General features: G+C 37.8%; 1 protein-coding gene across 1 annotated transcript in view; it reads right to left on the bottom strand.

The window, feature by feature from the left end:
• Nucleotides 1-4,662: 4,662 nt before the first annotated feature.
• EFNA5 (ephrin A5) overlaps nucleotides 4,663-15,468 on the bottom strand; it is a 206,367-nt gene continuing 195,561 nt past the window's right edge. Inside the window, exons 3-5 of the mRNA XM_063421505.1 lie at nucleotides 10,771-10,836; nucleotides 10,306-10,386; nucleotides 4,663-5,050 (exon numbers count right to left, since the gene is read on the bottom strand). Of these exons, the coding sequence (XP_063277575.1) occupies nucleotides 4,929-5,050; nucleotides 10,306-10,386; nucleotides 10,771-10,836 (269 nt within the window). The 3' untranslated portion in view covers nucleotides 4,663-4,928. The remainder of the gene's footprint in view (nucleotides 5,051-10,305; nucleotides 10,387-10,770; nucleotides 10,837-15,468) is intronic.

Here is a 15,468-nt window from a genome sequence, read left to right as displayed (position 1 = left end):
TTCAACCTGTCATATAGGTAGTGAGTAGACACTGCCAAAGACAACTATTTCAGACCTAAACACAAGTCAACACCAATGCAGTCCTGTACTTTGTGAGAGGCACCATCAGCCTCTGGGGGCAGGGCAGAAGGAAGGAGGAGGAGAAAGATATCCCATTTCTTGCTTCCACCACTTTTCTTCCTCCTCTTCTCAGGAGGAACCCCTGGTCAGATTCTTCCATTGATTAGGCTCAGCTGCTCTGAGCCTTTTCGGTAAAGAAAGATATGGCTGATATTTCAAAGCCACTTCAACCTCATCTCTTTGCCAATCTGAGAGACGTCCTGGGGAGAGGAGGACTGCAGCTGCCCTGTTTGCTCATCTCTGGGGCTGGCTCTCCTCTTCAAGAAGCAAGAGCTGCGCCTTACAAGCACTTGTTAGCCAGGGGAGCAAGACTGCTTATGAGGCCCAGAGCAGGGCAAAGTGATGATGAAAACCATGTAATGCACCACCACTTGACTGATACAGCTCCTTGCCCTCCTAAGTATTTGGAAGAGCTTTAAACACGTTAAAATGGTGAAGAGCAGAGATCTGCCAGGACATTGATAATTACAGCTCAGTTGTTGTGCCCGTAACATGCATTTTTCCCCCATTCCCACTCATATTCCTCTCATTGCCTGTCCTGTCCCTGGAAACATTCAAGGTCAATTTGGATGAGGCTCTGAGGAACTGGAACTAGTGGAAGATATCCCTGCTGATTGCAGGGGCATTGGACTAGAAGACCTTTAAAGGTCCCTTCCAACCCCAACCATTCTATGATCCTGGGTAACATAGGTACAAACAGCCCACAAAATGAAAATGCAGTAAATTAAACAAAAGTGTAGTCTAAGAGAACCAATTAAAATGATGAAAATCTTTAATTTTATTTAAGTATAATTGTACGGACACGTGTATATACAAATACAGATCTTATGGGGCGGGGGGTTTGGGTGGGTTTTTTTTAACATTTTCTTTTACGTTTATATAATGTAAGCATTTCAAAAACAGCACTCAATGAATAAGTGCAAAGAAACTGCAAAGCAGGGCAGTACAAGCACAGGACCACACTGAGCTGGACTTTCATACCCAGATGCATACACAATGAGTGTCTTCAATGGGGCGTCAAGAGTAAGCATGGTAAGTGGATTTCGCAGACTCATGGGTAACCTCCAACATGCCAGCATCTATTAAACTGTACAGACAATGGCAGCAAGCCTATTGTACGGAGATTTGTCTCACATCTGAGAAGCTCGAGGGCGAATGCATGGGAAAAACTCAGTGATGCCAGACCAGAAACAGATCTGCCCATTCACAGCTCCAAATTAAAAAAGGAAGAGGGTGGGAGAGGAGGCAGGGCAGGAAGAGGGGAGAGAAGTGTGGAGGGTTGTACATTAAAACTGGTGATTAGAAAATCCAAATGTAATGAAAAGAGGGAAAGAGTTCACACTCTAAACCTCTGGAAGTGACTGAACCATTGCACTCATAAGGCAATGGATTAAATTCAGTTTTGAGGGTTAGGGGTGGGAATCAACAGGTACAAATACAACCATTTTCCTTCCACAATTATAGAGGAAAGGAAACTACTCAACTACTCTCAGTACTTCCCAAATTTGCCTCTAGTTCTTTTGGAACCAGGTACATACATATATCGCACATGACACTGGCAAGATCCCTTCTGGAAAAAACTATTCATGGGAACAAATCCAGAAGGAAAACAGGAGGAAAAAAAAAAAACAAATTAAAAAGCAACAAACAAACAAAATAACAGAAAAGCTGTTATATCCCCAAAGCCTTTTTAGAAACAAACATGATACAAAAGAACAAAACTAACACAGAAACCACAGGGTTCTAACGTAAGACCTTTAAACACTGAGGACAAAACATTGATCATCAAAAGTCATGTTGTTCCAGGTCTTGACAATGTGAAGTCTTGCAACAGATGAACGATTTTCAAAGATGAGTCCTGTACGCTGCAGTGTCATGGCCACTTGTCTCTCAGTTCTCAGCCATGATCACACTTGATGCTTCAAAGCTCCATCTTGTAATCAACACATGATTTTAATATCCTGAAAGTCTATTGTTCTCACTTACAAAAGACATAAGAATCAAATTAATACTTTATTATCAAACACTATATACAACAGAGGTTGCTAATAATACAGAATTTAAAGAACATAGCTTTAAGTTTTACTTGTCTTTCCTTCGCCATCCAGGTAAGTACAGTACAAAACAATATTCTAAACTAACACGAAATGTTACCTTGTCTATTGAAGGATACACAGTATCCACTAAACTGACTGATCCCTATTTTGCCTGCTTCACATTGCAATGCCCTTGGCAGTCAGGAGTGCAGGTCAGGGGTGTAAGTAACCCTCTTAGGCTGGGGAGAATCAGTACCTCAGACTTGAGCAGGGGCAGATGAAGGGTAAGGGAGCAACAAACCCCTTGATTTTCAGCAACATCTGCATTTAAAGCATCCAGAGGTTTGCAACACAAAACAAAACCCACCAACATTTATGTACTTGGTATGACTGGGATTGCCTAATGCCATCAAGTATGGAACTGGCAGTGCCTGGGATGCTGCTCCCAGCCACGCTGGGCAGCCCAGGGGTCGTCGCTTGTGTTGTCCCTCACCTTGGCAGCAAGGCTCCGGGACCACGTGAAGGGGTGAGTTTCATCAGGAGTAACGCTAGTGACAATCCTTTGCTGTGGGTAAATGTACGTCTTCAACATCATTCAGAGACAAAAGATGACAAATGAAGTCACCATTTCTACATCAAATTTGCACTACTTGTGTGATTGCCCGCAATTACTATAAATCATTTTAATACGGTTACACATCATGCAATATTATCTGTACTCTGGTTAATAATCCATTTGATAAGGTGCATTCTGATTAGGCTCACCTCATCCAAAGCTTTTTAATTCCTACCTAGAGAAAGTATTAGTGTGTGTATCAAGTATATACACCTTAAAGAGAGCAAAGTACCAGACAGCCTGTAATGAGATCACGACTTCCCTCACTGGACTGTGTCTTTTTTCTGTGCACTTCACACTAGAGCAAATTTCCTGCATTCCTCCTGCAAGTATAGGCCATGTATTTATGAACATGTATGATATCAGGCAAGCCCAGGTCATAGCTCAGCATGCATAAAACCTCCCTTTACATATCAAATTTATTTCCCCCTCTCCTGCCTCAACTTCTGAAAGGCTTTTCTTAATTTAAAAATAAAAAGCCTATGAAGTGGTGTCCACTAATGGCATCACTCAATTTTCTTATGGGAGAGTTTTTCTTCATAATTAATATAGAAAAATCTTGTTTTACTTTAATATGCTCCATGTTTTGTTTCACGTTTAACTAAATTACCACAGGTTTTGTCAGAAAAACTGTTTCAGTCTGGGTCTGAAATTTCACTGATTACGCTCAGCAGTCCAAATTTCTTGGCAGCCTAGCCAAAAAGTACCCCAAGGCTTGCACTTCCTGGCAAATTACTTTTTAAAGTTTTGTTAGCCAAGGCTCAGATTCCTTAAACAGGGTCACTTCCTAATTCCATCAAAAAAAAAAGTCCCATTTCCGAATTGCATCAAGGGTTACCACTTCTCTCACATGTTTAAATAGGACAAGCATATATACTCACTCTCAGCATAAAGTATATCTAAATAATGTATTTTCTATTCTAGTGGATTTTTAAAAAAATATTTTGTTAAGTCTTTGGGAGCCCATCTAGTTTATCTCTGGCTGATAAACACATTTCCTCTACTCTTCAAACCATGCTGGAAGGTGAAAAGATAAAAAAATCACCATTGAATTCCTATTCCACACTTCTTATCTTTCCCCCCACCAAACAATGCTATTAGACTGCCCTGGCTTCTTCTACATGTGATTCGTTCCCATGATTGAGGAACTTACAGGAGAGACAAATCAAGAGAACACTGGAGATCCTGTGTCCCAAACATGTTTCCTCTGGCCACCGATGTCCTCTTTTAGCATGTATTAACACCCAGAGCAGCATCCAAGGCTATCAGCTACTAAGTCAGCGCTGGGGAAGGTCACTTTATTCTCAAAAGTGCCTCTGCATTTCAAGAAAAAAATTTTAGCACCACGGTGATTTGTTTTAAAATAAAATAAGCCGGTGTGCATTATCCCCTTAAAACGAAATAACAGAGGCACTCACACCCCCAGTGAAGTTTCCTAAATCTGACCTTGCCTGCTGTGTGCTAATATTCCTAAATGCTAACTGTTTCCCCTCACCAAAGACAGCATGTCTACTTGTGAGCAAAAATTTAACTGTCAAAGATGTTTCAAGACAGTCCTATAAGAAACATCACCTTCCCCTTTCAGAAGCTTGTTCATTTAGAAACTTCTGGAGGAAATGGTGTTATATTATGTCTATTCTCAATATCTCCTCTCCAGTCCTGACATGGCGACACAACACTTTTCACGACCATCTTACAGTGCTGAACGAGAAGGCATAAATATTGTATCACAGAGAAAGGCTCTCCCAGGTTTTCACTCACTTTCCTTATCCCTCACTGACTGCATCTGCCACTACACTTTCTTGTCCACATACCGATGACACAGTGAGCTAACAGAGGTGACTTCTTAAAGGAGAATGCAGAGGAAAATAAGAATCACTAGTGTCACTATTATAGTTTGGCATTTTCATTTGGAGTCCTTTTATTTATATGGAGGGGTTAAGAAAGTCACAGGGTAGGTAGGGGTGGGCGCTGAAGCTAGTTATCCCCTTCGAATTTTTGCTGAGTTCAGGCTAAAAGGGAGAAAAAAAGGGAAAAATAACAATTTGACATCTGCAAAAACAATAAAGTCCCTTTCCTGGGATGAGCAGTTAGGTGGATCTTTGATGTTCCAAGACCCTGGTATTTTCTGTGACAGGTTGCCGGAGCATACTGTGCTATAATATCAAAAGCATTGCCAGGAGGAACAACAGAGTTGCCAAAAGCCGGCTGGGTATCCTTGGTGTCTGTGCTGCGTTCTCACCACGGGATGGCTCGGCTGACTCATGTACGGTATCATCTGTTCAAACAGAAAGCATACATGCCAATGAGATTTTGCATCCTTAATAAACTCTCACTGAGCTGACAACTGTAAGTAGATTTCAGTGCCTTTATGAAATAGGGCAATGAACCTTGTCCTGTCATTGACTTTCACAAGCATGTAATACCTCATTATGTAACCAACTTGGGGCCAAGTCCTGCATTTCTTACTGGCAAAACTCCCACTGAAGACCAGAGGAGCAGAAAGTAAGTCTGATTTCAGCAGACTGAAGAATGAAAGATTCCTCTTCAGTAAAACACAGTGGCTCTAGCTTTGGATGTCTCATTAAATAGCAACATCAGTTGGGAGGCAGCTTAGTAAAAATACCTGATTTTCAAAAGTGTTGCACGTGCCCAGAATTAATTTTGCAGTTACTCCTCTTATTCAGTTACAGATTTTGGCTCCTGAATTTGAAGTGACAGCCTGTAAGCCTAAGCATAGACCCTCTTCCATGCACAAAATTTCCACTGAAGTATGTTGCGTCTGGGGATGAGCAGGAGATGTAACATCATTCCTTCTTTCTTGAAACAAAACTCTGAAGGCTAACACATGACAGTCGCCAATTTTATAGCATATACTCAGTCTGGAAAATCTCACCACCTTTCGTTGTACACAAAATAAGAGATTTACATCTATGCTTCTAGAACTAATGAAAAAAGAACCAGCTGAGTTAGGGAAAACATGCTTATGGCATGAGGAAGAAGAATGAAAGATGCATTAGTGGCAGAAGAAAACAAAGTTGCAAATGTTAAATATATAATACATAATAAAGCCCTGTTTAGTTTCTGTAAACTTAAGATCAGTCTAAAAGCCACAGCCTGTAAAATAGAAAAGGTAGGCAAAGTCAGATTAAACTTTGGTGTTATTATAGCAGTGGTATTTTTCTCTGCAAAGGCCTCCATATCCTGCATATCCAAAGCTACCTAATTTAGCTATTCAAAAAGCAATCAGTCTGAGGCTTGCCATAAAAAAATCAGCTCTTGTTTTTCATTACTGAATGAATGGAAAAAGCCAAACCTTTTTAGGAAGTGTGAAGTGGCCTCAAAATGTTCCTGTAAGTTTATTTTAGAACACCAAAGTTTCCAAAAAATTAATAGAATCTCACCTACTTAATGCAATAAGCTTCCTATTTTATAAGAGATGTAAATGTGTTTATGATGCTTCTCTCTCATAGTTCTCATCTCAAAATACTGCACTGGCAGGATTACATTGGGTCATACTTGAGTAGTTCCATCTAGATGCACCAAAGGAAGAAGGAATCAGGACACTGGGATTACCATGCTGCTTTGTCTTGGAGCCCTTCGTGTTACTTGGCTTTAGCTACAAGCAAGCTCCCTCCCTTTCATACCCTTGACACCTAGCACAAAATCAGGAGAGCACTTAGCATAATTTAGGTTAATAGCCTCTTCAGCCCCAGCTCAGTTACACAGCAAGATGCATAGTAAACTGAATTGGCAATTTATCACATGTACTTTCTCCAGCACTAATTGATGCTATAATCACATAAGGCTTATCAACAGGTTTCAGTGCTGCTCAAGGCAAAAGTATGAAAAGCAAGCACTGATTAGTTGTAAATATGTTCATGTTTGTAAGAAAGAGGCATCTCGTCTGGGTGGTGCCAAGCAATAGAATAAGAGGCAAAGGGCAGAAACGGATGCACAGGAAGTTACACCTGAGGAGGAGGAACTTCTTTACTGTGTGGGTGACTATGCACCGCAACAGAGTGTCCAACGAGGGTGTGGAGTCTTCTTTACTGGAGCTGGTCAAAAGCCATCTGGACACAATCCTTAGTAACATGCTCTAGGAGACCTGCTGGCGTATGGAGCTTGGATGAGATGACCTTCAGTGGTCCCTTCCAACCTTACCCATTCTGTGACTCTGTCGTATCAGTGGGAAAGTCTGGCTGGAATGGCTTAAGTTGCAGCTCCACACTGTATATGGCAAGTAGACTCCCAGGGACATTGGGCCCAAATGAGGTCCTAGTATTTTTCCTCCAGAATTATTCCAAAGGAATCTAAAAATATCAGTGAATGATGTCTTCCGAAAATGATACTTTCAGTGATTGTCAATACCAAAAGCTGTTTCACATTTCACTTCTGAGTTACAATCTTGCACTATGGTGACGTTGCAATGGCAATACAGTACTTTGCAAAAGCTTGCTTCTCAATTAAAACATATTTAAGAAGTTACAGGGAAAAATATCCCTGTGTTGTCAGTTCTACCTCCCCTCACATATTTAAAGTTATCTCTTCCCAATTTAGGAACATTTACTCACTGCTGATGAACAAAAACTATACAGGAGAATAATTTGTATTACCTTCTACCTCTAGAATTGCAAATAAGTCTGAATTTGCAACACTGAATGTCAACAACTTTGGCCTAATTACATCAGTGAGTCAGCACTAAAACACAATAGGGTAGAACTAGTGTATAGCAGTAATAAATCCTCATTCTCTCCAAGTATCAGATACTGCCACAACTAGAACACTGGCTACTGCTGAAAAACTCAATGAAAAAGCACTAAGCTAAAAAAATTACTTCTCTTAAATGAAAAATACAAAGACATTCTATAATGCCATTTTTATAAAGCCATTCTTCACAGAAGAATTAATTTCCATGTAACATTAAGGAATTCATTTTGAGAAATGATCTGGGTTTTCACTCAAGGTTTCTGAGGTTTGCTGTTGCAAGGCTTCTGCACTCATATATTAGAATATGATTCATCTGCAGTTATGAAAATCACTTTACAAATATGATTTTCCTTGGAGGTGCAGAGTCATAACTGCACAGCCTTTAAGGTTTGGGAAAAAGGGTTTGCTTCATTTGGAACATTGAAGACAATTGATAAAAAAGAAAAAAAACTCCTGAGTAAAATCCTGAAGGTCACTACTAAACACTGGGACTACCAGCAATATAGAAAAAATTATTTTGACAGCCATGACTTTTTCAGATCACACAGCCTTACATCACATGCTTCAGGTATAACTTTCAGATATGCACAGCTGCCATTTTTGTTAAAAGGACTTTTTCTTTTTTATTATTAGGGAGAAAGAGAGGGAGATGAATACGAATAGAGCCAATTACTTTCACCACTTGTGAAGTGCAATCACTGTAGATTCCTACAAATTTCTAAACAAAACCAGTGAAATTACAACGGTTCAAAAATCACACAAATGGTGACTTTTACGAGAAAGATAACAGTGAGTAATCTGCTGAACATGACCCTCCTGCCTTCTGATTCTTCTGTCTGCTGTGGAAGAACACCATGGCAGGCTACGGGAGAGCACAGAAGCAGAAGATGCTCGTCAGAGACATGTAAATTAGCACAAGACACAGAACACATGCACTGAGATCCACCAAGGCTGCAGCAACCCTAACAGGCCAACAACAGAGAAATGTGAGAGCAGTTGGCACATCTCAGAGTGACTGATTAGCTAATGGTGACTGGTCCAATTAATAATACAAATATATATTGATATCAGGAGTCGGAATTCTGTGGTATCAAACCTTCTCATTAAAGCTATTATTTTCCCCTGATAACACAAACAGTATTTCATCTCAGACTGCAGGATGCTCTTGGTTTGATTTTGCTTGCCTGGTTTGCCTGCTGCTTTCTAATGATGTGCTTTTGTGACGATATTAGCTTGTCATAGCCAATCAGTAGGAAGTGAGAAGCACTGCTGAAACAAAATTTAGCAAGTTTACTAAAATCAAGCATATACTACTCAGATTATCTCTTTTACAAGCAGCATCAGACACATTAATTAGACCATGTTCACCAAGTCACAAAATGTAAAAAGGTGCACTGAGTTTCAAATTCATAGGTAGAGACAGTGAGAGAACATCCTAGTGTCATCTGTAGAAGAATGCTGCTAATAAATGTATAAATATAGCCAACGTAAGTGCACTATCCTTGCGTTTAGATTTACTTAGAGAACATCTTTGATTCACAAACTCTAAATTTTTAGGAAAGATCTGAAAATTATTTTGAAGAAAAATAAAAAATTCTATTGTTTATCCACAGATAAATAATTTAAACCAGCTAAACTGTAAAAACCTTATTATACTTACGTATAACTAATGAATTTTAATTAAAGGATCTGCATACAAAAAAGAGCAAAAAAATTAATATGTTGTTTTATATGTAAAGAGACTGTTGCTTCATATTCAAATATCATAACAGAAAAAACCTCAGTAATCTGTTCTTTAGGTATGTACTAAATAATATGTGTGCAATATTTTCTGATATGATTTATGTATTTGACTGTTTATTTTAATTATTGAGGCTTTATTACAATAAGTGAGCAGTGTGTAGGTACATATAAAACAAACAGGTCCACCACTACTGCAGATAGTTCTCCTACATACCTAATTTTAACTCCTTTTAAGTTGTTCAGGCTACTCATACCCCTAGACTTATATACGCTTCTGTCTGTCACAAGCTTCAGCCACACAAACAATACACATGAGCTTTCCACATGGAGACACGTTAGCTTGACTGATGGTGGAGGTTAACGTAAATTTGCCCTGGGCAGATGAGGAGCATCCTTATTCCTAAGGCAATGTTTTGCAAGAAAAGAGCCCCCAAACTTCCGTTTGCTTCAATAAAAGCAGGAGAGGAATTTGTATTTATATATTTATCTATATATCGGTGGATATATATATGTGTGTGTGTGTGTGTACATGCACATATGTGAAATGATACTTTGCCTAATCAAGTATACACACAACTATATATAATTTTAAAGGACTAGTTTTAAACAAAAGGCCTAGTTTTTTAAACAAAAACTCAGTTAGTTGCATACCTGTGTCATGCATTGGCATTCAAAAAGCAGTGGTCCTGTTTTTCTGAAAGGGCAATAACCACATAACAAATGAAGTGTGCCCACTGACTTTATTTCTAAAACTTTCTGTCCAATTAGTAAATAAATGTGTTGCCAATACGCTGAGTGTTTGAGTTGGATGGGCCAGTGGCTCCAGGATACTGGTGGAAATTTTACACTGGCACACAACGAATTTCATTAAACCATATTAAAAAAAAATGAAGCAACATTTTAACTTCCCTGCATTAAACAAGGGTGCAGGAAATATACCGTAAGCTATATTAGCACTGCTAGAAATGTGCAAAAGCAGGGTATTTGTACTATGCAAAGCATGCAGAGAGAAGAAAAAAAGTACTGAAGCATCAGAGGGATACACGCATTTGTTAAAAGAGATTCTCTAAGCATACTAACCTGCTGGTTCTAATGAATTTTCTACTTTGTCGTTAACATCGAAAACACGATCATGAACACCTATAGTTTTCATACAGCTGTCTATAACAAAAATAGAGATAACAGCCAAATATGTTAGTGAAACACCCTTACACTCCCCACTTTCCTTTTTTCCTCTCTTTTTCTCTATTTAGTATACATAATTAAGCATATTGATATTTTAAAGTCTGTGGCACTTGACAGTATAAGACTTCCATTTGTACAAAGTTCAAGAAACAAGTTAGCCACTGCCAAGTAATTCAAACAAAGCTTTATGAAAAATGATAAGAAAATACATTAAAAATCATAACACAAACATTGCTGTATGTACAGAACAGATACAAGATTTAACAGTAAAAAACCCACCATTTTTTTGTTGTTTACTAGACCACACCGTAAAGCAGACGCTAGAAGGCCACCCCCAAAAGCTTAATCTGAAGAACTTACTTGCTGGTCGCACAAACACCTTCAGCTTTAGGCAGGATCTCCTTCCATTATCTGGGATTGCAGAAGCTGTAAAATGAAGAAAAAGGAAAAATAAGTGGAAGAGTAAGAGAGTTAAAATCCAAAATATCTTTAGTGCTGAAATGAAGTATTCTTTCTCTTCCCTTTATCTGAAGGACTGGACACACTTCACCCCCTGAATGTAAGGACTTCAAGTGCACAAAGTAGCTTGATTAGCCAAAAGCATATAATAACTGCAGATTTTATTTAAATTAATTTCTTTACTATTTTATGCGGAAGAAGTGAAGCACATGCTATTTTCAGTGTTTCATTACCTCCTTTCACTTTCCACACCTTCTTCTTGAATACTCATTTAATATGTTTTTTTCTATAATGCATGTGACCACACTGAAAAAAATATTTAAGAATATAAAATACTCAGAGAAAAGCTAACCTTGAAACATCAGGCCATAGACTTCAATGACCCAAAAAGGGATGAAAAACCAAAATTACACCAAAGATGACAGTGGTAAAAATGAACTATCTATATACTTCAAGCAAAGTAGAAATGCACACCACTAAATTTTACAGCAAATTCAATCTCCATATGCATCTGTCTTTGCTGAGCAAATATTTATCTCGCTTCAGTCAAAACATGATTCCCCATGTTATACAGCTAACAAAATAAAATCAGTTTATTCCTTCTTTCTGCCTTCCCTTATCATTTCCCATTCAAAGTATTTAATTTTTAGGAATAATTACTGTATTAGGAGAAAAAAAAAAGTGGAAATATGTCAAGCCCTAATGCAGAAGGTCACCCATAAAGGTCTAGTGGCAGCACCTACTTATTGCACAGAAAAATGTGCTGTTGTGAGAACATCCTTTCTATAACCATTCTTGCCTCAAAATACAACATAATAGGGAAATATGCCTACCTCTTAACACCAAGGTATCCCTTGAACACTGTCTGCCAATATTTATACACTGGTAAATCTCCTCAATATCTGTAATTCTGATATTGTACATTGGCCCACAATACACAATACTCAACCAAGCAATTTGACTTGGGCATGAAGATTTTAATTTGTGAAATTCATTTTTTTTTCTTGAAAACTCCTCAAGAGCTATTGCTAAAAATATTATCTGAAGCACTGCCAAGAAGCTTTTATTTCACTGAATTCAAAAATCTATTAGGGCAGGATGAGCTGCATTTTGCATTAAATGGCCACTACTGCAAAAGATGGTTAGGCTGACAAGATGTTAGTTTCCTCTGTTTACCTTTATTTCATCCACTTTTATAAAGTCTGTCCTTGTGTGTGACAAATAATTACAATTATTTATACATAGACATATGAACTCTTTGTCTTCATGCTAAGCTCACATCTGAACAGGTCCTCAACTAATTTGAAATAAATTTCCTAGCACTTCGATGATGTGCTTGCAGGGCAGGCATCAGATTTTTCCTAGAACTTACCAAGAACTAGCAAACTCAGTACAAGCACAAAAAAAAAGGAGCAAAGTAAAGAATCTAATACAGCTCATGTTGCGATTCTGCATCTTGAAAGTTCTTGAAAAATTGTTCCCCTCATTTAGTTAAAACACAAGAGCATGTGGGAATGATGCTCTCCCCCACAATGCCAAGCAGTTAAGAGTTAACAGCTGCCTTTGACTATAGCATCTTACCAAGTCAGAAACTCCATTGAGTTTACAGTAACTGGTATGTTATTTAGGGCACAATATTTGCACTCTGTGGCTATCTTCAGGAAATGGTGTCCTTTCGGTGGCCCTCGTGGACTATATGCAACTGGCTAATTACTTGGTGAAGACTAAACATGCAGTTGTAGATTTCTCAAAAGATAAGAATTCTGTAGTCATTACCATATTACTAGGATAGAGGAGAAAATCACATTTGCAACATAAGACAAAACTGAATTTCTACAGTGAATTTATCTGATGGATTTTTCTGCCTGGAAATTATTTAAGACGTGCATTATGGCACATATTTATTTAAAGGCAAGTTTTTGCTTTGATGCTTACATGCTCTTGCTTATGTCCATTAAAAAATCATGTTTTGCTTATTTAAACTGCTGTTTATCAGCATAGTCTGTTAGTCAGTGACTAACTAGAATACTACTGACTAGCTAGGATAGCTAGGAGCTAATAGTATCCCATCTGGAAATAAAATCTTTCTGGAAAACAGAAAACTAATGCTTTGTACAGTGAAGTTCATATGTTCACATGATATTTACACACACGTAGGAGCAAGTAACAGCTAGTGATTTGACATATTCTTGAGAAGAAAAACACTAAAATTAATTCACTATTGAAATCTCTTCCACCAGTCTTTACACTCTCTTGCAGCTACAGAGTATATCATGAAGAACTGTCCTATTGCAACTATAACAGTTGGTCTTAAATCATCATTCCAGAAACTGCCACAGTCTTAGTAAGAAAGATGAAATACTGCTTTTCATCTTCAAATTATATATTGTCAACATTTGCCATAAACTCAGAAAGATGTCTCTTTAATCAGTGTTTTACACCTTCAGAAGGAATAATAATGACTACCAAAAATAATAATTTTCAGCATTAGTATCATTTTCAGCATTTCCATCTTCCATAACAACCAAGACCAAGGTGATGAAGGGATGCATTGTAACCTCTTTTGCCTTCCTGAGAAATTAAATGCTGTGTTGCAAGATGCATGACTGCAATCAATTTTCTTTCTTCCTTTCTTTTCGTCCACCCTCCCTCCTCTTCCTTTCTCCCTTTCATCTTAAAAGAAAAAATATATATACCCATGTTAGTTTTTGTTTTAAATGACCAGATGTATAACCCATTGGAAAGAGTCAGGAAAGGAGAAAGAGAACTGTTCCTTGTCAGCTGGGATTTGTTAAAGCTGCCTCTCAGGTAAACCATTGCTGTTGTTGCTACATTCCACTGAAATTAGCTGTAGTATAAGAAAATATGTCCTTCCTAGGTGGTACGATGAGAAATTTCATTCTCCTTCCAGAACGAAATCAAGTTAGACCCAAAGGCTTTCCTACAAGGCTTTTATATTTGCCCATTTTAAAGGTGATATTAACCTATAAAACACAGCCCAGTTCTGAGATCAAGAAGCCTCTGATGCTAATGGAACCTGTCCCAAGTAACACTTTCCATTTCAAAAGCCAGAATTCCCAAGGAAAAAAAAAGGTAATTGAATCCTTGCTGCAAAACAAAAACAACAAAAACACCCTTTGAAAAAACTCCTTTACAAGGAACAAAATAGGTCATATCCGCTTCTATTTTCATCAATGATATTAGACTAGAAAAGATCTGACTGGTTCAGCTTGTGTTAGGAAGAATCACAACTGAAAACAGAAGAGGAACTCTGAAGTGTTGGTTGTTCCTACATGTTATTACAATTCCTATGATACTTCCCATCTCCCCTGCTCTATCTCACCTTTACCAGCAACTTCATGAAAATCTCCTGGGTTCCTCTCTTAAAGAAAATATTTTAGACCTCATGGTTACACAAAGACTTAGAGTGAGAAGAAAATGAACACTAAAATCCCTTACAAAATACATGAAAACATCTCAAAGATTATAAAAATAACTGGTTTGGTCTCTTCATTATTTTTTTTTAAATAGGAAAATTCCACAATTGAGAAAAAATTTGAGTCATGAGCTCTGTATTGTTCAGATGAGAATTCCATCTACATTAGTTGAACTAGGAAAAAAACCATACAATTAACTACTGCACACAGGACTAGGTCCAAGCTGGATCTGAAAACACCCTATAAAGACAAATTAGATGGGAAAATTTCTCATCTCTGAACCACTTCTGGTTACCATTTTTATACCCTGTAAGGAAAAGAAAGAGAGTGATGAAAATTATTCTCTCCTCATCTAGAGCCAAACCATAAATATTTCCATATTTGCAAGCTATATTTAAATATATATTAAAAAATTATACAACTCCCTCATATCACTCCCAAGTAGTTCTCGGCTAAAAAACACATGGTACATTATTAATATATTAGATCTAAATAACAGGTTAGGTCCTTCCTCAGCCTGGGCACAATTAGCAGAGTAATTCAATGACTGCAGAAAGCTGCAGATAAAGAACAAAAAAGTAACATGTACAGAAAACAGTTATGCAGTTCAATTTACTATGATAAATCCCCAAAATGCATCAAAGGAGTCATCAAGATATGGACCAATCAGCATACAAAATAAGCTAATTAAAAAGTAAACTTAAATAAATAAATAAATAAACAAAAATTTCAAAAGTAACTTAGTTATCAGGACCTGGTATTGATGTGACAAAAGCAGGAATTCTTTCCTTTCCTAAGAGAGGCAACAAATACTTGGCTGGCAAATACATGAGGCTAAGTTTCTAACATAAAAGCAAGTCATAAGGCTCCCACATTTAAAGTGTCTCAACCATCCTATTTATTGATATTCACATGTAATCAGTCGTTACCTCTGCTTGCCTCCTCACCCATTCTTAACTTTATAATTACAGGATTGCACTTTTCCCTAAAATGAAAATCCAGACACAGAGAAAAAAAGGAATCAAAAATGCAGTTCAAATCCTCCTTTAGCACTACAAAGACATTTAACATTCATGGCACAAGCCACTGTGGGCCTTATTAGAAAGCAAAACTGGTTCAGTTTGAAATAGCACTCCATTTATCTAAAGCACTCCAACAGCAC

The sequence above is a fragment of the Prinia subflava genome, chromosome Z (assembly GCF_021018805.1).
Source record: "Prinia subflava isolate CZ2003 ecotype Zambia chromosome Z, Cam_Psub_1.2, whole genome shotgun sequence".
In the NCBI taxonomy this organism is placed as follows: domain Eukaryota; kingdom Metazoa; phylum Chordata; class Aves; order Passeriformes; family Cisticolidae; genus Prinia; species Prinia subflava.
The sequence above is the reverse complement of the archived record's forward strand: the minus strand, read 5'-3'. Positions and strand labels throughout refer to the sequence as shown.